General features: G+C 39.8%; 1 protein-coding gene across 23 annotated transcripts in view; it reads right to left on the bottom strand.

The window, feature by feature from the left end:
* Positions 1-26,200, bottom strand: part of arvcfb (ARVCF delta catenin family member b) — a 271,561-nt gene that overhangs the window by 30,329 nt on the left and 215,032 nt on the right. For all 23 annotated transcript variants that reach the window (XM_048556431.2, XM_059654918.1, XM_059654921.1 and 20 more), the window contains one exon: positions 25,675-25,746. In XM_048556431.2, coding sequence (XP_048412388.1) covers positions 25,675-25,746 — 72 coding nt within the window. The remainder of the gene's footprint in view (positions 1-25,674; positions 25,747-26,200) is intronic.

Here is a 26,200-nt window from a genome sequence, read left to right as displayed (position 1 = left end):
GCACATTTTCCATGTCTGCGTGGGTTTAGGTGGATTGGTATTGCTAAACTGCCCAGTGTTAAGGGATGTCAAGATTAGGTGGGTTACAGTGGGGGAAAAATGGGTCTGGTGCGATGCTCTGAGGGTCTGTGTGGTCTTGTTGGGCCAAAGGGCCTGTTTTCACACTGTAGGGATTCTACGAAAAAAACATTTCATTCAATTGCTTTTGGGAATGTTTTTGCCCATTTCTATATTTTAAAGAAAAAGTTGCAGAAGCAATGTACTCAGTGGGTGAATTCATCTACTCAATAGGAACACGTGAATTGCAGTTAAGTAAAAAGACATGGTCCATCAAATTCACCTTCTACAATTGTGTTCACATGAAATAACATTACAGTTTTTGACAAACAGTGCTCATTCACAGGGAAGAGGGTAATTTACCCACCCCAGTCCAACACCAGCTTCTCCACATCTGAAAAACAATCGCTACTCAGAGTAATTAAATGCTAGCTACAACTAAACGGTTATAAACTGTCAGCATATCATAAACAAAACTCTAACCCACTTATAAAGTCCTGGCTACACACAGCAGAAAGGGTAAAATGGGTAACGGACAGAGGAAAATCTGGAAAAACAATTCCAAAGTTTCGTAGTTTTTGTTCCCAGATGTTGTTGAGATGATCTTTGTGATTCTTCTGCTAGCAAGCACATTGCTTCAATCAACTTCTGCATTGTTTTCCATCTATCCCTTTTTTCTGAAGTATGTTGGTGCATTTCCTACATTAAAATGTTTAATACTGGAGTTACTGCTGGCTTGATAAAAAGCACAACGTAAACTAAAGTAAAGCCTTATCTGCAACACGTTGATTTCTGGTAACAGTTTCCTGCTTGCCTCGTCAGATAAAACTATTATGGTACACAGAGTTGAATTGTTTGTGATGTTAACATGGAATCCCAAAGTTTACGTTAGCTACTGAATAAGTTCTGAAGAAATAATTACAGGAAATAATTAGTCTGTGGCTTTAACATCAGAATATAATTGGCTATTATATGCTCTCAACTCACATGGTGCTCAGCATTAGTTAACTGCAGTAGCAGACATCCCCTCCCTACTGCGTGTTCCCCCCCAAAAAAGTTTACTACTACACAAACAGGAAGGTGGTATTCTGTCTGCAGACACTTGCAGAGTGCTGCTGACATCATAGTTCACCCATTGTCTGTTCAAAGCCCATCGTCCATTTGTTCATTGTTGGATACTGTCCTCATAGTCCCACTTGCTGCTATACCCAAGATATGAACATTTCAATAAACAAAACTTCTGCCTGAAATAGTTACCTAAGTTTTAAACCAATCTTATCTTTGAAATTAAATTAATTTTAATGTCGTCTTCTCTGATGCACACTGTTACCTGTGGCATCACTGGCAGTGAAATTATAAGCACTGTAACTGAACGTGCAGTGAGTATGGTCCCTGCAGCTGCAGTGGCAGGTAAGTTTACCATAGCTTCGGGACCGAAAACAATGTGCAAGTGAAAAGTCACTCGCACTGAAAAATAAACTTCCAGATAAACCAGAACTGCATCCTGTTTATTCTATTATAATGGTGACATGTTCATCAAGGATCTCATGTAGGACCAGCCTACACACCAGTAAACATGTTGATTTCAGCATTAAGCAACAGACTGCTGGCATTTGTGGAACTCAGAGGTATACTTATTACCAATCTTCAGTGTCACATTGTCAATGCTGCTTCATGGCAGTATGGCAATATCCTAAACCTTGACAATTGTATCTGTTTTTCTGATGGTAACAGTCAAAACAAACTCTACAGGACTGAGTCTCTTCATCTGCTGTTGAATGTTTCTTGGTATGGAATGCTTGTGCAGCTCTATTTGCATAGAAAAGCTCTGATGAGAATGTAGTGTTCTTGTGTCTTGGGTCTCTGGTAGACCAGTTTTCCATCAGTTTGGGCACATAAGTAGACACCCTCTGTAGTACTGATATCGTGACAATAGAGGCTGTTAACATCACAAAACTGGTCTCAATCATTAGCAATTTGTCACTTGGTGCTGAAATCAAAAGTTCATTACAAAGGCCGCAACTGTTATAACCAAGCTGAGGAAGATGTGGAACAACAGAAACCTCACTGAGTAAACTACATGTTCAGTAAGCCCAGATCCCTTGCACATTTCACTAGACAACATATGCTAGTCAGGAGAAAAGACTGAACAAAGTTCACCTTTGCTATCTCTCAGGTCTCGAAGAGGGCAAGGTTGTGGACTCAAGAGATCCTGGAACATGGCAACTCCATCAATAACCGTTCATTACTGAGCTAATGATATACGTGCTGACTCAGCCATATTTATTGGCAATCAGCAGCCAAATACCCAAAGGGCTCCTTCATGTATGGTGATAAGACATACTAAATGAGGGCAGCATGGTGGGTCAGTGGTTAGCATTGCAGCCTCACAGCGCCAGGGACCTGGGTTCGATTCCAGCCTTGGGTAACCGTGTGCGTGGAGTTTGCACATTCTCAGTGTCTGTGTGGGTTTCCTCCGGGTGCTCTGGTTTCCTCCCACAGTCCAAAGATGTGCAGGCTAGGTGGATTGGCCACGCTAAAATTGCCTGTAGTGTTCAGGGGTCGGGGGGTTATTAGATTAGATTAGATTGCCTACAGAGTGGAAACAGGCCCTTCGGCCCAACAAGTCCACACTGCCCCTTGAAACATCCCAATCAGGGCAGGGGGAATGGGTCTGGGTGGGATGCTCCAAGGGATAGTGTGGACTTGTTGGGACGAAGGGTTTGTTTCCACTCTGTAGGGAATGTAATCTAAATGATGTTTAATAGAGTTGACTACTAAGATGGCTCTTTTTTTTTTCAAAAATCATAGTCTCACAAACCAAAAGGCTGCCAAAACAAGTCCAGGAAACATATCATTGGTGTCTGTTAAAAGGTTACACATACAGACTTGCTAAAAAATATTGTCTGGCTTGAAACAGTTTTGGAGCAATCAGTATCACTTAGGCTTTGGCAAATATATTCATGGTAGCAGAGCAGAAATTATAATGTTTTGTTCTCAAAACATGTACAAACTAACATCTCCGTAAATCCATAGCCACAAGACATCACAAGCACTTCACAACGAATTGAGTACATTTTGAAGTGTATATACTGTTTTAATTTCAAAGACATTAGCGACCAATTTGCACCTACAAAGCCCTCAAAGAAAGGCAACTACCTAGTCTTTTTAGTGAAATTGGGTGAAGTATAAGCATCGGTCCAAGAAACAGGGCAAACTTCTCTGTTTGAAGAGTACAGTGGTATCTTCCATGTGTGGGTGGATAGGACTTCGTTTTAATCTCATTGTGATACCAAATTCATAAATTGATCAAAATTGGCAAAATCACACATCAAGGCGGCTGGTTTAAGGGAATTGCAACTTAGTTTCACAACTGCTGATTTGCTCCTACCGTGACTCTCTTGATAAAGCTTTAACTTTCATTTTCAGCATTAAGGCTGTCAAAAAATCCCAAGGAGGCAACAGGGTTTCAGATTTGCTTTTAGCCAAGAATATTACATAGTTGTCAAATGTCTCAACAATTTCCCAGATAAATAGAAAATCAACATATTATGTGAACTGATGCAGCTGTTGCATTAATATAGAAGAGCAGATAGTACTGCATACAGACAGTTTTCACTGTGCACCTAGTTTACGAATTAAGTGAAATCAGCAGGAATTGCAAGAAAGGACTTCTTCTGTCTTTCAGAAAATGTAGTTATCAAAATGTGTTCTGTGCATTTTCACCTGCTGAGTTTTCTACTGGCAGACACTTGTCCCCTCAGAAGTCAGACTCATCTACATGAGCGTCCTGTGCGTAATCAAGCTCAATGTCTAACTATATTTTAATAGGGTGGAAGCTGAAATTTAGCACTACCTTAATGTCTTGCAAGAATGAACGTGGAAGGCCGAAGGGCCTGTACTGCACTGTAATGTTCTCTGTTCTAATGACTATAATGTTAAAACACTAAATTTTGTGTCAGCATACTTCGGTCTCAACTTCTGTAGTGAATCAATGGTCAGACATTAAATTATAGAAAGCAATAACTAAGATACTCATCTCATTCTTGCTTTAGACAGGTCTGTCATGCTCTATTAAAAGCAAATGCAACAATTAAATGGAATTGTGTAAATGCACACCACAATGTTGAAATATGGAGTTGTGACCACCTTATCGGCACAACTACACCAAATATTTCCAGTTGCAAGAAATAATGAAAATGTGGAATTGGCAGTTAATCATAATTAAAAAGCTCACAGCTGGACTCCATGAACAGAAAAACCTTACTGTCAAAAATCTGTCAAAGTGTGTGAACTGCAATGCATTTTCTTACTGCTACCCACCACAGTTAATATTGCATCACAAGGCAGACTGGAAGAGTTTTTGAATTCTCACACTCGCTTCACATTAAACAGTAGAATCCTTGGCTAGTTGCCATGACAGTATCAATAATCAGTTCACCAGCACTGCTCATCTCGTAAATTTAGCTGCATGAGAAGAAAAGTTGCTATTGCAGTATGAAAGCTGTTTCTAATACTAAAACAAAGAACCATTGAAACAAAGAATCTCTGAATATTTCTTTCATTGATTTCAGCTTTTTATATTACAAGAACTTCTGAAAGCCCTATTCAGTGGCAGAGGACAATAATCGAGCATGATTTAACTCCAAATCTTCAGTTGCTTCTGCAGGGCCCTATGACAACAAGTGGCCTTTCTATATTGAAAGCAGTTAGAATCATAAGAACAGAAGACATAGGAGCAGAAATTAGGCCATTCGGCCCATCGAGTCTGCTCCGCCATTCAATCATGGCTGATAAGTTCCTCAGCTCTATTCACCTGCTTTCTCCCTGTAACTCTTGATCCCCTTGATAATTAAGAACCTACCTCCATTTTAAATGGACTCAATGACCTGGCCTCCACAGCCTTCTGTGGCAGTGAATTCCATTAATTCACCACTCTCAGGCTGAAGAGGTTTCTCCTTATCTCTGTTCTAAAAGGTCTTCCCATTACTCTGAGGCTGTTGTCTTGGGTCCTAGTATCTCCTACCAACGGAAGCATTTTCCCAACATCCACTTTGTCCAGGCCATTCAGTATTCTCTAAGTTTCAATTAGATTCCCCCCTTATCCTTCTAAACTCCAATGACTGTAGTCCCAGTCCTCAAACATTCCTCATATGTTAAGCTTTCCATTCCTGCGACCATTTTCGTGAACCTCCTCTGAAACCTCTCCAGGACCAGTACGTCCTTTGAGATATGGGGCCCAAAACTGCACACAATACTCCACATGTGGCCTGACCAGAGCCTTAAAAAGCCTCAGGAGTACATCCCTGTTTTTATATTCAAGTCCTCTCAAAATAAATGCCAACATTGTGCTTGCCATCCTGACTACTGACTCATCCTGCAAGTTTACCTTGGAGACAATCCTGGACTAGAACTTCAAAGTCTCTTTGCACTTCAGACTTCTGAATTTTCTCCCCATTTAGAAAATAGTCCATGCTTTTGTTCTTCTGACCAAAGTGCACGACCTCACACTTTCCCACACTGTACTCCATCTGCCACTTCTTTGCCCACTCTCCTAACCTGTCCAAATCCTTCTGCAGCCTCGCCACCTCCTCAACACTACCTGTCCTTCTACCGACCTTTGTATCGTCCGCAAACTTAGCCAGAAAGCCCATAGTTCCTTCATCTAGATCATAATGTATCAAGTGAAGAGTTGCGGTCCCAGCACCAACCCTTGCGGAACACCACTCATCACCAGCTTCCATTCCAAGAAAGACCCCTTTATCCCCACACTCTGCTTTGTGCCAGACAGCCAATCTTCTATTCATGCTAGCACCTTGTCTCTACCATTGCGGGCCTTTATCTTACACGGCAGCCTCCTGCGTGGCACCTTATCAAACTATTTTGAAAGAATTGTTACTAGATGCCATTTAATGCTGATAGAAGCTATGGGATTGCAAGTTTTGTTTTAATAATTAAGGACGTGTGAAACTGAAAAATTCCCTCCCCAATATTCTCCTTCCAAATCAGGACTTCAGGATGATCTATTCAGCAAGATGTCGACGACAGGCCAACAGGGACAAATTATCTGCTCATCGTCCAACTGAGACAAGTGACAGGCAACGGATATCAAACAAAATGGTAAATTCTCCTTTACTGTCAGGCAACTCAGTTAAGACTGTCAATATCTCCTCAATGTAAACTATAGTCAAGACTGTCACACGGACCTCTTTTAGGCACGGTATTATTTCCACCGGCAAGAACTGAAGATAGTGGCACAATAATAATGCCACTGGACTAGTAACCCAGAGACCCAGGCGAACAGTCTGGGAGCAGGGGTTCAAATCTCACCAAGACAACTCGTGCAGTTTTGAATTCAATTAATTATGGAATTGAAAGTTCATCTCAACAGCTGTGATTGTGAAACTGTTAATGATATCATTGAAAAAATCTGATTGACTTTTAGGAAGGTAATCTGCCATCCTCATCTGGTCTGGCTTGCGTGATTCCAAACTATTAGCAATACAGTGACTCTCCACCCTCTGAAATGATCTGACAAGCCTCATCAGGTTTAGTAACTAGTAATGAGCAATGAGCAATAAATGACCCGAAACCCAGGACAAACACAAAAAAAATTTTAAAATGAGTAAAATTAAAAGCCTGTTTCATTACATGACAAGCCACATTGCATCTTAAAGGCAACTTGGAGTAAGAACACAGGACTTACCACAAAGGATTTATTTTCTACCAGGCATTCTGAATGGGAGGTGAGACAAGTTGCAGAATGTAATTCTGAAGACCTGACTTTTCCAGACTACTCATCACTGACACTTCACAGGAATGCAAGCTGTTGGAAAATTGAGTTTTCTTTCCACCACACAGCAGCACCCGACAAAATTTCGTTGCTTTAAAAGTCATTTTCAATAGCTATCTTAAGTAACAATTTCATCTATTTGGATGCCATTGATACGAACTGTAAAAGAATTAACTTGAACTGAATTTTGGAAGTAACGATGGATTTTGGGCTTCAGAAAGTTAGGCAGTAATTGGATTCATTCAATACAGATTTGGGAGGAGATAATTACTACAAAGACAGGTAACTAATTGCTGTTACAGATAAAAAGGCAGGAGGAAATGTTTGGGTTATGATACAAATACAAACGGCTACAATTATGATTTAAAAGGTTTTCATTCTGAAGCCTGGAGCATTTGAAATGAGCCACCTGAAAATTATTTTAATCCGATAAAAAAATACTCAACACCAACATCGCTGAAATAAAGTAATCATATGGACATAACTCATTGTATGGTCTTTGGCTCCATTCAAATTCCGAGGCAATGAGGCAGCCCATGCCAATTTGCAGCAAAAATTGAACAACGTCCAGAATTGATAAGTGGCAATTAACAAATCAATAAAAAATGCCATACAGAAGGTAGGCAATGACAAATACCAATGATACTTTCATCATTGCTCTTCACCACTTAATGGCATCATAGGAAATTCACATCAATATTCCTAATAATTGTGATTGGCCAGAAACTGAGCTAAGCTAGCCATGTGAGAAAGGATCCTCAACTCTGGACATACTGGTAAGTACGTCATCTCCCTAACAGTCTCCATCACTCTCAAAGCACATGAAATTTGGAGTTCACATTACGGATTGCCAAAGAAACAGTAAAAAATTAGGAGGTTAACCATAGGTTACATAGGGCCCTGATAAGATCAATTCTGTAGACAGTTTGATCAGTCAAAGTGGCTGGTGTTTGAGTGAACTAATGCCCAAATTCACTCCAACCTTGTTGATTCGGCCAAATTTTGCCCCACTTTCATTATAGCTGGGTCAGAATCCTAGAAATCCCCATCAAACAGTATTTTACAGGTGCCTTTACAGCAAAGAATTCACACTTCAAAAAGGGGAACCACCTTCCTCGTTGGCCACAAGGGAGAGAAATTTGCCTAATATTGCCCACAATTCAAGAATTCCAAATCCCCCACTAAAGGAAAGATGTTGTTAAACTTGTAAGGGTTCAGACGAGATTTACAAAAACATTTCCGGGATTGATGGGTTTGAGCAGTAGGGAGAGGCTGAATAAGTGGGGGCTTTTTCCCCCTGGAGTGCACAGGCTGAGGGGTGACGATATAGGGGATTTATAAAATCATGGGGAGTATGGATAGGGTGAATAGCCAAGGTCTTTTTCCTAGGCAGGGGAGTGCAAAACTAGAGGGCATAAGTTTAAAGGTGAGAGAGGAAAGGTTTAAAAAGGGACCTATGCAGGAAACTTTTTATGCAAAGTGCGATGCATGCGTGGAACAAGCTGCCACAGGGTTTGGAGGAGGCGGGTACAATCACAACATTTGAAAGGCATTAGGGTGGGTATGTGATTAGGAAGAATTGAGTGATATGGGCTAAATGCTGGCAAATGGGACCAGATCACTTGAGCAAGTTTGTTTGACATGAATGAGGAGGGCCAAAGGGTCTGTTTCTGTAGTCTAAGGCTATAACTAAATTTTTGAAAAATAGCTATAATCAAGATAGCAAACCCATGCCTCTACTTCCTCAAAAGGCTAAAGGAAATTCAGCATGAACACAATAACTCTTAGCAATTGTTATGGATGCACCATAAAAAGCATCCTGTCCAGGTGCATCATAGCTTGGTACGGCAACCTCTCTGCCCAAGACTGCAAAAAATTTGAGGGTTGTGAGCACAGCCCAGTCCATCATGCAAACCAGCCTTCCTTCCAATGACTCAGTCTATACTTCGCACTGCCTCGAGAAAGCAGCCAACATGATCAAAGACATCTCCAAACCCACTTATAATCTCTTCCATTCTTCCATCAGACAGAAGATACAGAAGTTTGAAAACAAGTATCAACAGATTTAAGAACAGTTTCTTCCCTGCTGTTATTAGCATTATGAACAGAATTTTCATATTAAAGTTGATCTTTCTCTGTAGCTGTAATAGGCATTCTGTTCTATTATCCTGATGTACGTATGTAAGGATGATTTGTCTGGATGGTACACAAAACAATACTTTTCACTATCTCGGTACATGTGAATAATCAAATCAAGTTTGGAGACAACAGTATGGAGCTGGAAGAACACAGCTGTCCAGGCAGCAGGAAAGCTGATGTTTCAGACCAGGATCGTTCTTCAGAATCAGCTTTAGGGGGTCTTCTTCCATAGTTTGGATGGAAATATATAATTAGGTAGCTGCAGAATAGTTGATGTTGTCAAAAAGACCAGCAAACGGTTGTTGGGTACAGGGACGAAATGACAGTCAGCGGATTCTAAGTGTGCCAAATGATATACCTAGGTTTTTTTTGCTGTCGGTTGGAGGGGAAAGGGAAAAACTGAAGTAGATTATTTCTAAACACAAACTGATGACATGGCATTCCATGACAGATGCTGGAATGCAATCCAAAACTAACTGTGCTCTCTGAAACCAATTAAGACCTGGAAATACTTGCATGCTTGGGTTCTTGTGCTTACTATAAAATCAGATTTAATAACCACCAAAAGCGAAGGTCAAAAATAATATGTCAAGAGTACAGAATAATGAACCATGTGACTATTTTAAGGGCTTCAAGAAAATTCAAGTTGAAAAGGATACTATATTAGTTCCATTTTGGTTTTGTTTCAAGATTACATTTCAATTTGGAATGTGCAAATTATCTACATTGTTATCAATGGGAAAAGCACAAAAGTATAGGACCAGAATTAGGACAGCTGAATAAGGAAGTCAAGAGTACCACAGTTTATTATTTGCAAAGAATAAGATATATTCAAATGGAATGAAGTACAGAGTCACCAATTTAAGTTGAGGCTCGAGAGAAGGGTTGGAAAGAAAAAAGCTGGAATGCTGAAATGAAAGGCCATTAACTTTGGCTTCAAAGAGTGGACAGAAGCACAAGATACTGAAAATAAGAAACAAAAACATTAGAGTGAAGTAAATTAGCCTGCTTCTGATTAATGTATAAGAACTGAGCAGATGCGATATATTAGAATTGTGGACAATGATAAATGTAATTTGAGTCGTCAAAAACAAAGACTGAACCAAAACAAAAACAGAATCTTGACAACATTCCACAATGCCTCACTTAACCCAGGTGTCACAAAAGGCTTAGGGAATGAATCATTATTTTAGAAGCAATAGGTCATGACTCTTAAATTTATTAAAATTCTTTTCAGAAAGTACCAGTGCTGAGGAATTAGCTTTTTGGAATATGCATGCTGGAGTTCCGATTAGAACTTTTAATGATGACCAAAACTGATGTTGCTGAACAGTTAAGGACAGACTTGCAAATTGTGACATGTTAACAAAATCATACAAGCAGCAGTGGGGAAGCTATTCCATCCATTTGAGTTTACCGATTCGGATGGACCTCAAATATACATTTTGACTTCACCTCGTCAACTGTACTCCTCCCATATTGAGGGCAATCTAACTTATCTTCTCAAATGATGAGTATCTTCACCTCTAAGACACTAAGTGACCTTATGGTACTGCAATATTCACGGTTGTAGATGATTATCTCGATAATTCCAAATTTTTCTTTTATTAGTTTGAAGCTAATTTGTTTTAATTCTGGACTGTCCTATGAACTACTCCACTGGATGTACATTTTCCATGTCACTTGCAATATGTCTCCTCATGGTCTGATGTTAAAAATACAAACCTTTGAATTTTTCTGATAAATCAGATATCAAGCCATACTTGAATGGCCCCCTTGTCTCTTTGCTACAAGGAGTGATCTAAATTACAATATGTACTTGAACAAAGTTAAGCCATATTTAATGATTTTACTGCACAATAAAAGTAGCAACATATTGCATGTGAAAGGAGAGAATGCTGTCTGCCTCAGACCAACAGAAAGCAATTAGCACAATCACTTCAGATGTGACAATTGTATTTCAAGGGCAATATAAAATGTGACCACACTTCAGTAAGAAGGCTGAATTGACATAAGATTTCTTATCAATCAGAGAGAAGCTGTAATCAAAACTGGAACAGTTCCTTTCAAGTTCAACAGAAAACAAGTCATGCGAAATAAAGATATAATAGCTAGAAGCCCAACTTACATACTAATGTGAAATTTCTCGCCTTGAAGCCAAGCTCCTGACATTAAACATCAGGCCAAAGAACTAACATAGTTCGCCTAAGTACTGAGATTTTCCCAATACCGAAGGACTACAATGCATATTCCCAGGGACATCAAAATTATATTGCAGTATTTGCAACCAAATGCATAACATATTTGCCTGAAATCAATGAGGTCATTAGTTGACTTTAAAATGGCTAGATGAAAAGATTCTGCTAAAATGGCATAAGGAGAAATTTTTGACAAAAAATGGCTGATCTTCATTCTATCATCCTAAAGCATAATTTCTGAATGCCAAACTTCAGCACTCTCCCTTGAAAAGCACATGACTCAACATCTTTAAAAAATTTACAGGCAATTGATTTAAGCCATGCAACCGCACAGAACTTTGGACCAATACAATCAGAAAGAACTTGCATTACCCTGTTCTTTCTATCCTTTCCCTTACTTCAGTCTGCCAGCCACATGACATCAAAAGTGAAATAATTGTCAAGTTATAGGCTAATTAATATAAAAAGGAATGTCAATAAGCTTCTAAGGTAAATCAAATTCAGAGTGTGCTCACGTAATTATGTGAGCTTCAACTTGCTTCATTCAGGCCATGCCAATTGAATTGTAATGCTCCACAATCAAAAAATACAATTATACGCATGTCTCTCTGAATTACATGGTTTATTTTTCTTTTTAAAAAAGCATTAAAATGATTCTGTAATTTTCAATACAAATTTTAAACTTGAAGTAACCTTGAAAGATACATTCATTGGGACTTCTGGTGGAATCTAAGCCTCGGACAGTACTTTCACTGATTTTTCTGGATCCTGACAAACGTTTCCCCTTCAGAACAGCTTGGGCACTTCTGATAAAACTACATTCCAATTTTTCTTTTGAAAGCAAGTGAGAATTATTTTAAGAATTCAAAAGATTTGTTTATAGTTTCGAGGGATTTAATATTGATACAAAATTTTCTAAAATCACAAGTCACAGTTATACAGCACAGAAACAGATCCTTCGGCCCAATTCATTCATAACGACCAGCTTTCCCAAACTGAACTAGCTACATTGACCTGTATTTCACTCATCCCCCTCTAATCCTTTGCAATTCATATACTTGTCCAAATGACTTTTAAATGTTCTAACTGTAGCTGCCTCTACCATTACTTTGGACAGCTCATTCCATACACACACCACCCTCTGTGTGAGAACGTTGTCCCTTTGATCTCTTAAATCTTTCCCCTCTCACCTTAAACATATGCCTTTTAATTTTGGATCCCCTACCCTTGGAAAAAAACCTTTTGTATTTTTACATATGAAAATTTAATTTTATTTGATAATTACTTATTTTATTTGAATCCAGCTATGCAGAGTGCCAATTATGTGTTCAGGTGTGGCTCTGCTAGGGCTTAAAGGAGAGTATTTAGATTGACAGAACACCCTATGAACTTTCAGGTCAATCAAAGTGCTTCACAGTTAATCAAAAGTACCATCCTTGTCATTATGTATGTGAATACAACAGGAAATTTCAGGAGGGCTAGCTTCTACTAACAGACAAATTAATCGATCTGTACCAGCTATCAATACTGGTCAGAACTTCCTGTCAACTGAACAACAGTGAACAACTGGAACATGGGGTGGACATTTAGTCTATAAGATGCCAATCCACAAGGCAGCGTTTCTTCCTATCTTGCATTAAATTGTCAAGCTGGGTTCCAATCAACACCTAGAATAAGGCTTGCATTTTGTAACAATGATACCAAATTTGATTTAAAGATCCACTTGTTCTTCAATACACTTTGAAAAGAATAATTCATTTATTTTTCATCTGTAAATCTCATTGCCATAAGTCCTATTATCCCACAGTCTTGTTAATCAGATGTTTTTCAGCTTTAGGTCTTCAGTATCACAGATGCCCAGTCTTTAACCAATTTGATTCACTCCACATACCAAGAAGTGACTCACGAAACAAATGATTTGGAGAAATTGCCCATAATTTCCTATGCATAAAAAGCAGGACAAATTCCTATCTTATCAATCTACACTCAGTCATCAAGTAAAGTTAGGAATCACTGAATGAGTACAATGCAGCAGCACTGCAAAAGAATAACCTACTAATGCATTCAGTTTCGGTTCCACCAAAGTAACTCAGCTTCTGACCGCGTTAAAGTCTTTGTTTCAAACATTGACAAAAGAGTTCTGAAGAAGGGTCTAGGCCCGAAACGTCAGCTTTTGTGCTCCTGAGATGCTGCTTGGCCTGCTGTGTTCATCCAGCCTCACATTTTATCATCTCTGAAGAAGGGCCACTGGATCAAAATGTCAACTGCTTTCTCACCCGAGATGCTGCTAGATCTGCTGAGTTTTCCAGCAACTTGTGTTTCTGTGACACAAGAGTTGAACCTGACTGACTTGGAACTTCAGGCAACATTGACCAGGTATACTGCCAAGAAGCCTTAGCAAAACTGGAGTGCATGAGAACAAGGGAAAACTTTTCCACTAGTTGGAGTGTTATCTCGCACAAAGGAAGATAGTTGTAGTTGTTGGAGGTCAGTTATCACAGTTGTTCAATATCCTTGTGGGAGTTCCTTAGTGCAGTGCAATGTATTAAGCCAAACCATATTCAAACACCTCATCAATGCTCTCCCTTCCACCATAAGATCAAAACTGGGTATGGTAACTGATGCATACCACAACATTCAGCACCTTTCTTGACTCCTTCATTGCAGAAGTAGTCCATGCCCATACGCCTACAAACAAAATCCAGTCTTGGGCTGGCACGAGGCAAATAACTCTCAGGCTATAAAAGTGCCAAGCAATGACCTTCTCCAACAAGAGGGAATCTTGTTGTTCAATGGTATTGCCACCACTGAAAACCCCAACATCACATCCTAGGTGTTACTATTAACTAGAAATTGAATGGGACTAGTCATACAAATATTGTGGCTTAAGCAGAAGGTCAGAGGTAGGGATACTGTGCTGACTAACCCGTCTCCTATCTCCCCATTACCCATTCACCATCTACAGCATACAATTCAGAAGGATAATGGAATAATCTCCATTTGCCTAGTTCAGTGCAGCTTTAACACTTAAGTTTCTTTTCTCCACTGATGCACCATCTACAAAGATACCTGGCAGTAAATCACCAAAGATCCTCTAATAGCACTTCCAAAGTCTTCACCTCTACAACTTGGAAAGCCCAAGGCAGCAGATGCATGGGAACACCACAACCTGGAAAGAAAATTAATCTCCAATCCATGTAGCCTCTTTTTGTGGAATCTGTCATCACGCCTTCAAAGTTGCAGAATCATTAGGTCAGATTTGTAAAGATTTGGCAAGAGATAGGTTAAGGGACAAAAATAGAAATTGCTAGAAAGCTGAGCAGATCTGGCAGCATGTATGGACAGAAATCGGTTTACTTTTCAGGTCGAGTAACCCTTCTTCAGAACTGGTTTTGAATTGGGAGAGGGGAGTGTGCAACGGGACCTGAGAGTTCTTGTGCACCAGTCGCCGAAGGTAAGCATGCAGATGCAGCAGGTGGTGAATGGTATGTTGGCCTTCATTATGAGGGGTTTTGAATACAGGATCAGGGTTGTGTTGTTACACGTGTGCAGGGCCTTGGCGAGGCCACACCTGGAGCACTGTGTGCAGTTTTGGTCTCCTTTTCTGAGGAAGGATGCTCTTGCTCTCGAGGGAGCACAGCGAAAGTTTACCAGGCTGATTCTGGGGATGACAGGTCTGACGTATGAGGAGAGATTGACTAGGTTAGGATTGTTTTTGCTCAAGTTCAGATGACTTGGGGGGGCATCTCAGAGACTTATAAAATTCAAACAGGACTGGACAGGGTAGATGCAGGGAGGATGTTCCTGATGGTGGGTGTCCAGAACCAGGAGTCACAGTATGAGGATTCTGGGTAGACCATTTAGGACAGAGATGAGGAGACACTTCTTCACCCAAAGAGGAGTGAGCCTGTGGAATTCTTTACTACAGGAATAGTTGATGCCAAAACATTCAATGTATTCAAGAGGGGACTAGATACAGCACTTGTGGCGAACGGGGTCAAAGGTTACAGGGAGAAAGCTGGATGATTAGCCATGATTGTGATGAATAGTGGAGCAGGCTCAAAGGGCCACATGGCCTCCTCCTGTTCCTATGTTTCTATGTTTTAAGGACCACACTAAAAAATGAAAAAGAGGCTAAGGGATGGAGAGGTTTCAGAAGGAATTCAAGAGTAGCTGAGGACATGACTAGCAACAGTGGAGCGATTAAAATCAGGGGTGATCCAGCAGCCAGAATTGACGGAGACCTGATACTAGAGAACTTTAAACCTGGAGGAAACTGAAGATGTCAGAAAGAGCAAAGCCTCGGAGAGATTTGCAAAACAGAATGAATAATTTAAAATCATGATGCCCCTTAATTCAAAGTCAATCTAAGTCAGTTAACAGGGACTCAGCGCAAGTCAGGGGCATGAGCAGAGATTTGAATGATCACACAGTTACATGAGGTAGAACACAGATTCCAATTTCAAGACAAACGTGGTCAGCAGAAATGAGTGCAAGAAAGCTGTGCAACAAGTTAAAAAAAAGATGGCCATATCTGCAAAATCTAGACCCCTGTAGTTGTCTACAAGAACACAGGGGAAGATTAAACAGGAAAAGAAAGCTTTTGATAGTCACAAAAACTTGACACTGCGTGTAGCCTAGAGGAGATATAGAAAGTACATGGTTCAGGTTACAAAAGTGATGAATGATAGGGAATGGAAAAATACTAGCAATCAAGACAAAAGGGGAAAAAAAACATATAAAAAGCAATAAGATAGTTAAGGACAAGTGGAACCCACCAGAAATGAAGAACAGAATCTGTGTGAGGATGCAGAGGATAAGGGAAGAATTTTAGTTATTTATTTTGCTTCTGTACTTACAAAGAGAGGGATGAAGATGATATGGTAACCCAGTAGAAGCAGTGTGAAATATTGGGCAAAATAATCATAATGAGAGAGAAGAAGCTTATAGCATCACAAAGTCCCTACAGTGTAGAAGCAGACTTTTTGGCCTATTAAGTTCACACCTCTGAACAGCAGCCCAATCAGATCCCCAACCACCCCCAAAACCCAGTTTATCACCCTTCAGTTCCTATGGCAAGTCCACCAAGCCTGCACAGTCCGGGGTCACAATGGGCAATTTAGTGTGGCCAATCCACATAACCTGCACATCTTCGCACTGTAGAACAAAACTGGAGCACCCAGGGGAAACCCAAGCTCTCAGGGAGAGAACACGCAAACTCCTCAGAGATAGCTGTCAAAAGGTAGAAGTGTTCACCACTGAGCCACTGTACAGCCCCATGTTAGAGCAGTTGGAATGCTTTGAAATGGTTAAGTCGCCAGGGCTGAACAGATTGTTCCCTAGGATGTTGAAGGTGGTCAGGGAGGGAATAGCAGATGCCCTGAAGATTATTTTCTAATTTTCACTAGACATAGGTGAGGTGCTGGAGGAATGCAAACATGGTTCCATCATTTAAAAAAGGGTACAAAGGAAATGCCAAACAATTATAAGCCAGTCACTCAAGTGGTTAGGATCAATCCTGACAGATTGGATAAACTGTCACTTAGAAAGGAATAGACCTGTGGCTTTGTTAAGGGATGGACATGCCTTACCAATTTGATTGATCCTCCTTATCACTTCCTCCAAAAATTCAGTGAGGGTAGCGCAGTGGATATTGTCTCCACAGATTTTACTAAAACATTTGACAAGGTTCCACATGGCTGACTGGTCAAGAAAAAAAAAGTCAAAACCCATGGCATATTCTGTCAAATTTGATCCATAGTTGACTTACTAACAGGAAACAAAAGGGTAATGGCCAATGGTGGCCCTTGTAAATGGAAAGCTATTTCAAGTGGTGTCCCACAGGGTTTGGGTGCTGGGACTGCTGCTGTTGGTTTCATACATTAAATGATTTGGACTTGAACATGGAGGGTCACAATTTGGAAATTTACAGACAACGAAAATTGGCCACGTTGTGGATTGAGTAGAGAATAGATTTAAGCTCCAAAATGATACAGATGGTTTGGAGAACTGGGCAGGAAACAAATACAGAAGACAGGAGCAGGAGGTGGCTTTGAGCCTACTCCGCCATTCTTCGTGATCATGGCTTATTGACTGAATAGCCTAATCCTGCTTTCTCCCCGTAAACTTTGAAGTGGAAGAAAAGTGGCAGATGCAGTTCAACTCTGGTATGTGTCAGTTAATGCACTTAGAGAGAGGTCAAACAGTAAAAGGGAATACACAACAAATGGTGTTGTACTGAGAGGGGTAGATGAAGTGAGAGATTTTGCAATGCAAATGCAAAAGGTGCCTAAAAGGTAGAAGTGCAGATACATAAGGTTGTACAGAAGGCATATGGAATGTTCTCCTTCATGAGCAAAAATATAGAATACAAAAGCAGGGATTATAACATTGAAACTGTATAAAACACTGGTGGAGGCCACAACTGAAATAGTGTACACAATTCTAGACACATTACAGGAAGGACATAATTACTTTGGAGAAAGTACAGAAAAGATTTGCTAGAATTTTGTAGGGCTGGAGAATTGTAGCTGATGAGATACCAGAGAGTTTGAGTCTGTTTTCTTTGGAAGAGAAAAGGCTCAGGGGGTGACATGAGGTATCACATCGTGAGGGTAGAGACAGAATAATCAGGAGGAACCTGTTTCCCTTGGCAGACTGTTCAAAAACCAGGGGTCATAGATTCAAGCTAAGTGGGAGAAGGATTAGAAGGGACGGGACGAAATTTATTTTCCACAGAGGGTGGTAGGTGTCTGGAATTTGCTGCCTTAATTAGTGGAGGAGGCAGAAACCCTCTTATAAAGTATGTGCATCTGGACCTTAAGTACTGTGAGCTGCAGAGCTGTGGGCCTTATGCAGGAAAATGGGATGAGAAAGGGCATCTGGTAGTCTTTGGGTCAGCATGGACATGATGGGCCAAATGGTCTATTTATGTGCTGTATCATTTGTGGAGCTCATTGGTTCTAAGGTATCAGCACTGGATGAGGGGCTAAGCCAAGGCATGTTACCATGGAAATAGGTACAGGATGATGGTGTGAATGTGCAGTTGGAAGTTCAAGATTAAACAATCCCACAATGTGAGTAGTCTAGTTCAACATCAGACAGTTGTCAGTGACAGTAAAGAAATCAGTGGGTAGGAAAGGAGTTTGAGGTAAGGACCACAAACAACAAAATTTATTAGGAAGCAATTTGCTCATCTAAGCAAGTTGACAATTCAGAAACAATGCAGGTGTCAAAAGATGAGAGGATCTGGGTAATGTCAGCATGCATGTGGAAACTGATATGCGTGTTTCTGGTTGATGTCATCAAATCACAACACTAGGATGAAAAATTCACACCACCACTTCCAAAATCCATACAATGTGCATATTCTCATGCTCCCATTCCCAGATAAACCACAGCATTCATATTCCATTACATCAAAACAATAAACACATGCAACGCATAACGAGCCAGAAAGCTATGAGAAGAAATTCAAAAGACATGCACATTATATAGGTCATTACAGATTTTCAGACTGATTTCCCTAGACACGTTTGTACTGTAGGCTGAAATAGAACGAATTTCAGACATTGGATTGCCCAAAAACAAACAAAGTCATGCATTCAGCATATGGTTTACATGAATTCCAGAGAAACAATGAGCAATAATCTTCCAATAAAGACAAGCAAAGAATTCCAGGAAACTACTGCTTATTAGAATACCAAAGACGACTAAGTGATTTATCCTTAGCATTTGTTTGCCCCACCTAAGTTCATTACACTCCACAGCATTTCCAAATCAAACGCTTGTGTTCAAAGCAAATTCAACGGATTGGAGCAGGATTGACCTTTCACAACAAATAACGTCTGCTCTAAACACATAACAGAATTCAAGTTAGATATTTAGCCATATGTTTTCCGTTTGAAAAGTGTGCCCACCCTCTTCTTAAATCCAACATTCCACAAATAAACTAATCCAGCACAAGAGGGTATTCAGCCCCTTCTGGTCTATGCCATTTATTCTGTACAACTATCCAATTCACCCTACCTGCCATATTGTCGCCCCCATGCCTCGACAAGGTTGTCATCTTCAAGGTGTTTATCCAATTCAGTTTGAAATGAGTTACTGAATCTGCTTCTACTATCTTTGCAGACTGTACAATGCAGATGTGTTGCATCTTTCAATTACTTTTAAGCTGTGCGTTCTGGTTAATGCTCCTGTCACTGGAAACTGACTCATTATTTACTCTATCAAATCAGGACTTCGAACAACTTTTACCAAATCCTATCTTGACCGTTTCTGTTCGAATGACAAGGCTAATTTCTCCACACACTCCAAAATGCATGAAGTTCCAGATGCTTCATGCCAGCCCAGTATATCTCCACTGAATCCTCGAAGACCTTAACCTTCTTACTAACATTTGGTGCCCAAAAATGACCAAAATGCACCAGCTGGGGTTGAATCACTTTGAGAAAGGTTCAGCAATAATTTTTTTGCTTTTGCGTTGTGTCTTTACTTATTATGCCAAGGGTCCTCCATTTAATTTTAACAGCTGTCGCAAATACAACCTTATTGAAAATCGTGATAGGTACACAAACCTCTTGTTAATTTGGAGTTAGGTAGTCTGTTTCCACTGCCAATATTACACTTAAACTAACCACCATCTGTAAGTATCAACATAAACCTGAAAATATCTAATGAGCTTGCAACATTCACGAGGCAAAACCCTACATATCTTAACATTCTAAATACATTGATGCCATATGAACTTTCTGACTCGTGTCATTCCAGGGTTAAGGCTTAATCTTAAAAGCCTCCATAACATTGGTAAGGTACATTTCAGACATGTAGTCCAGCTGAAGATAGCAACATTTCATTATTTCCTCCTCTTAACTTAAGAGCAATGACCATCTACTGCCCCTTTTAAAAATACGGATACAATAATACAATAATAGTGTGCAACAGGACAAATGCAGGACCATAATTAAGCATATTCTTAAGTGTGACCAAGACTAATCGAGTACACTGTTCCTCTAGTGCCACTACTTCATGGGTTGGAACATGAAATAAAAGGTACCTTTGCCAGCTACCAAGATGGTCAATTAAATACATCATCGAGATTGGGTTGGGAACCACAAGAATAATTAAAAATGTTGCCTAATTAACACAATTGTGGGTTTATAGTCAAAACAAACCATATTCAATAACCAACCATTGCATTGTTAATATACGCAGTTAGTGACACAAGACTATAAATACTTATCCCTACAAGTGTCTTCAAGACACAAGCAAACACAAACCCACATCAAGCAAAGCGGTTTATCAAACTGAATTCACTGGAGTTTGGAAGAATGAGGAACAGAGTGCTGTGGCGGTGCTGCAAAGATCCATAGAAAGCTATGGTGTTCTCAGATCTAATGTGATTAGGAGAAATGTCATCACCCAGAATATAATGAGTCTGTGGGATTTATTATGACAGCAAGTAGTTGAAGCCAACACATTCTGTTTTCAAGGAAGTGGCAGATGACATTCTTGTGGCTATAATGGAGCTTGGTTGGGTGGGGGGAGGGCGTGGTGGGGTTAGGGCACTGAGCTCAATAATTATCCATGATCATAATGAATGGCAGAGTAGGCTCAAGGGGTCCTATTCTGATCTTCTAGGCTTCCATGCAAGAATTCTCTGCAGGGATTGGCCAACGTCTTTCTTCCAACAAGAAAGCCAATGGCTTGCTCATGATGACAAAAGGATACAGTGTATGATGCTCCAGAGTTTGTTGTTACCCTAATATTCTGGCACCTGCGGTCAACCCAAGCACACAGACACAACTGACTCAGTAAATACAATCTTGAGATTTCTTTCTGAAGAAAAGCTAGGTCGTGAACTGGTGGAGAAGATTTTCTTTTAGAAATGGAAGATCTTCTGGGTAGCTTGACTCAAGCAGGCATCCCATCAACTCAGCTGGTTCTTAGCAGGCTTCCTTACACCTGAACCAGATAAATACAAGAACCTTTTCAAAGCAGTCACCATTCTAAAAAGGTCCAGCAGCAGACGACACGAAAGTAGGCAGTTATCACCAGTCATGTGATTTCTAGAAAGTTTTGAAACATCATATTAAATGACAAATTGAATTTACAAGAATGAAATGAAAAATTAAACAGCTCTCAATGGCACTATCAATTTTTAAAATCATGAAATACAAAGTCATAAAATGAAGTTGAAGTTAATTGGACTCATCACAAAATGCTCGAACAAAGAATTTAAAGTTTATCCAAGACAGACAATATCACCTTGTTTTGCACGACAATGCAAACTTTTTTGGAATAATAATTTACCACGATGCAATTGTCTTTCCATGTTTAAAGTGTAATTAAACTAACTAATCCTATTGTGTCTGGATGTCAAAACCTCCGGTTTCAGAGTAAATACCTTGCATTTCTCTCACTGATAGGAAGTTTGGTACTAGGACTTGTTAATTAAGGTAGCTTATGTGGCATAGTAAGGGCCAATTTAGACACATTGCAAATAAATTCATCCCTAATTTCAAGTTTAAGACAATCTTTCTTAACACGAAGATGCGTTTATTTAGGACATTTTACATCATTGCAGAGTTAATCCTGAATTAACTCTGCACAGCTTATGATGATAGAACTGTACTAACAAAATATAATCAATTTACAACAGCTATCATAGGTTTGGAGTGGTAGAATTATAGAATTAACAGCATAGAATTCCACATAATCCACTGCTTTCTTTTTAAATTCAGCCACCTGGTCTGTTCCCATTATTTGGTAGATCCCCAGAATCATTATAGTGCAGGGGAGGCTATTTGGCCTATTATGTCTATACCTCCTTTAACGCCATTCTTCTGCCTTTCCCTTGAATTTTGGCCATTCTTCCTTTTCAACTAACAGTCCAAATCCTTTTGAGTGCCTCAAAAGCATCCAACATAACAAGTTTAAATATCAATTTTGTTGCATATTATCATCACTCTTTTACACGAACTAATGAAGTTTTCAACATTCACACACAAGTTAATTCTTTTAATTCAAACACTACCACCTCCTATCAATCAACCTGTACCAATTCTAGCTTATGCCACCTTGTTACATATATAAAAAAAAAGAGTGGAATTATCAACTAAACAGCAAGTTATTGCATCATTTTTCACAACTTCATTTGATATCCTCTTAGCCTTGAATGCTCATATTAGAAAAAGGTCCAGCTTTTGAAATCTGTCTTGATTGTTACAGGATATACAATTTAGTGTGAAAATAAGGAACAGATCTACAAAACTTTTTTGAAGCTTTCTTCTGTATTGAAGACCAAATATATCGAACTGATGTTTTTGAGTTCTCTAGAAATATATTTGGAGCTTGCACAAAAATAAGTGAACGGCGGCACGGTGGCTCAGTGGTTAGCACTGCAGCCTCGCAGTGCCAGGGACCTGGGTTCAGTTCCCGCCTCTGGCGACTGCGTGGAGTTGGCACATTCCCCCGTGTCTGTGTGGGTTTCCTCCTGGTGCTCTGGCTTCCTCCCACAGTCCAAAGATGTGCAGGCTAGGTGGATTGGCCATGCTAAATTGCCCATAGTGTTCAGCGGTGTGTGGGTTATAGGGGGGATGGGTCTGGGTGGGATGCTTCAAGGGGTGGTGTGGACTTGTTGGGCCGAATGGCCTGTTTCCACACTGTAGGCAATCTAATCTAATTTCCCTGGCATCTGTCCAGTAAACCTCACGGACATTCTATATAGGATGCTGTCAGAACCACACACAATTCACTATTGCTAAAAGAATGCTGACTACAATTATTCTTGTATTTTTTATTATTTAACATCTTTGCATATCAAATACTGAATCAACTGGCCCTTAAGGACTGTATATTACACTCCAATATTGGTGTTTTCCCAAACTTGAGAATTGAGAGATTCACATCAGCATAACTCTTGTTCTAGTTTTCCCAAAATATATTTCATAACTGTCTGCATGGAATTACACTGTCTTGCAAAATGCTGACTTTGGTGGTTGGCTGATGAAGTCACATCGAAGATCAGACTCCAAGTGATCTTCATTGGAAACCCTCCCTTTTGGATTACAATAGGTGCTTTTAGGCTTATTTAATTGTCATATTAGACATAATCATTCAGGACTCCATATGAAAACCATCACCATTTCTAAATTGTTTCCAAGTTGAGAATATTACTATTGCTTCAGATGAGAACAACCCCTCTCAACGTCAGCAAAACTAAGGAAATGATCATTGACTTCAGAAAGAAAGGAAGAGAAGACACTCCCCTCTACATCAACTCAGCTGAGGTTGAGAGGTTGGAGAGCATCAAGTTCCTCAGAGTGACAATAACTGATAACCTGTCCTGGGCAGTTAGGAAGGCACAACGTCCCTTCTTTCTCAAGTGGCTCAGGGAATTTGTCATGTCCCTAAGGTCCCTCACCAACTTCTAGAGATGCATCATTGAAAACACACTGTTTGGGTGCATAATGGTCTGGTATGGTAACTGCTCTGCCCAAGACTGTACAAAATTACAGAAGGTGGTGTGCTCGGACCAAACTATCATGGAAGCCAACCTCCCGCTCATCCATGGGCTCCATTTACACAGTTTGTTGCTGCAAAAAGGCTGCCAACATCAAAGACTCATCACACTCTGGTAATGCACTCCCTAAAACCTCTGTCAGGCAGAAGATACAGACACTTGAACACACGCATCATCAGGTTCAGAACAGCTTATTTGTAGTCAATATTAGACTGATAAATGGACTAACTTCAAATAATGCTAATCCTGCTATTTTTGACCTTGCCTAGGACACGCCCTGTGCGACATAGCCTGTAAGCTTCTAAGCTATTTCTTACCCTATGATCTGTATGTCCTTGCTGTGATCTGCCTGTACTGCTTGTAAACAAAGCTTTTCACTGTACTTCGATCTGATTCATCTATTATCACATGTATTTAAGATTAACCATGGCACTAAGCCCAAGTGATTGCTGCACAAAAAGCAATTAATGCCAAATGTATTCACAGGATCTAAGCCAAATCTTTCACAAGTATGCAAGGCAAGTGCAAGTCTGAGTGGACTGAAAATAACTACTTGTTCTTCGCTCTTCCAACTTTACAATACCCAGTCAAATGAGAAAGATGAGTGAAGATGGGAGGGAGATGTGTTAAGATTCTTAATATTCAAAACGGCCATCTTTATTCATAACTTTTCATGGAATTTTACAAAGAGTACTAAAGACTATTCAAGAATATGGGGGGTAATGGTATGGGGACAGTTGAGCTTAGGTACACAGACACAATTACTACAATCTCATCATTACACAAATGAAGATCACTAACTGAGCACAGATGTAGAAGTCATATTGAAACAATGCTACTCCTCGTTTAAATAGTCATCTGAAAGCTAAAATATGCAACAGCAAGACACTCCATCTTACAGAAATCTGAAAATGTAAATAGAAATCGCTAGAAATAATCCACTACTTGGTCAACACCAGTTGAAAAAGTGTTGGTCAACATTTGAAGACATCAAACCTCTCCTCACGATTAATACTGGGAGGTGGGCGGAATCTAAAAAGGCAAGGGTTAAGTGGAGAATTCTAAGGGAAAGTACAGGTAAGTAGTCTTTGAGTCTCTACAACGTTGCCAATCAAGGTCAAGATAAAAATAAGGGGCTGTTCCTCATTTTTAATAGCTCTTTGATTTTTTTCATTGACTATGGTTTACATCTCCTCACCAGCAAATACAAATTCCATGGCTTAAGTGCACTGACACCTTGTGATTTGGCATTGAGGTGGGGATGGAGGAGGGGTTAAAAAGAACAATGATGTTCAGGATTGCAGCCAAGTCAAATCATCTATTCAGTGGTTTGCTCTGATTCAGTTGACTCGAACTTTTGACTGATGCCCATCAGTCTACCTAGTCTCCTTGAGCTATTTATACACTGCTGTGTATCAAACTTTTAAAAACAGTTCCAATTTCTCTCAACTCCAACTGTTATTTGGAAAATCTACTTTCGGGTACAAAAACAAATCAGTAAATGGAGCTAGAATATGCGGTCAGCAATGTTCTGTTGAATGGCAGAACAAGAGAAAGGCTGAATGGCCTACTCTTGCCCTTGATTTCCTCCTTGCATCTCCTGCTAAGGCAATGCCTGCCATTTAATCAAGATTGATGCTCCATCTTTTTCTGGCATTTGCATGTATTATTTCTTCAAGGTCTATTTGTGTACTTTTTTTAAAAATGCAAACAAATCAGGTTCATTTTGCTTGGATTAGAGTTGGCCAATGTGAAGGGTGGGTGGGCAAAACAGCCTATTGTTTACATTGCGAGTCACTTTAAAAAAGGACATGTTCAGAATGGCTTTAAAATCTTTATGTGCAATATGGAACAATGACAAAAGAACAAGGAACAACTGAATGAATGTCAGATATAGCAATTAAAAGGGAATTTCCAGCAGGCACAACAAAGTTGAATATTTCAGCATACATACAATTTACCTTGCACTGGTTCTGTACGCTTTGGCAAGTCCAAAGTATCAAAGTTTTTGTCAGCATCTGCATTTCTTTTACCTGAGCAAGGAAGATAAGCAAACAAAGACTGATGTCATTTTAGAGAACAATCACATTAGCAATTGAGATATTTTGAATTCAATACACCACATCTAAACAAAACTAAAAAGCTCAAAGAATCCCATTCAAAGGTGAATGCTCTATTATACTCCTGCTCTCACTTCATATTAAAACTGGAGGTTTTGGGACTAGGCCTTGAGCCAGTTCTGCCAATCAATTAGACCGTGGTTTATTTCTAATTCAATCCAATTTGCTTACCATTGCTCCTCAATAAATTTGTTCAACAAACACGATCAAATTCCTACTTGAAAAGCTCATTCGCGTGGATCTCAAAAAGCACTGCGATTACAAGAGGTCAAATGAAGTACTGTGGCAAATCACACCTCCTGACTTGTCAGGAGACATTCTTCCATTGATAGAGTTCAAAGCAGAACCGGTACAGAGTTCTTGCCTG

This window comes from Stegostoma tigrinum, chromosome 26 (genome assembly GCF_030684315.1).
Source record: "Stegostoma tigrinum isolate sSteTig4 chromosome 26, sSteTig4.hap1, whole genome shotgun sequence".
In the NCBI taxonomy this organism is placed as follows: domain Eukaryota; kingdom Metazoa; phylum Chordata; class Chondrichthyes; order Orectolobiformes; family Stegostomatidae; genus Stegostoma; species Stegostoma tigrinum.
The sequence above is the reverse complement of the archived record's forward strand: the minus strand, read 5'-3'. Positions and strand labels throughout refer to the sequence as shown.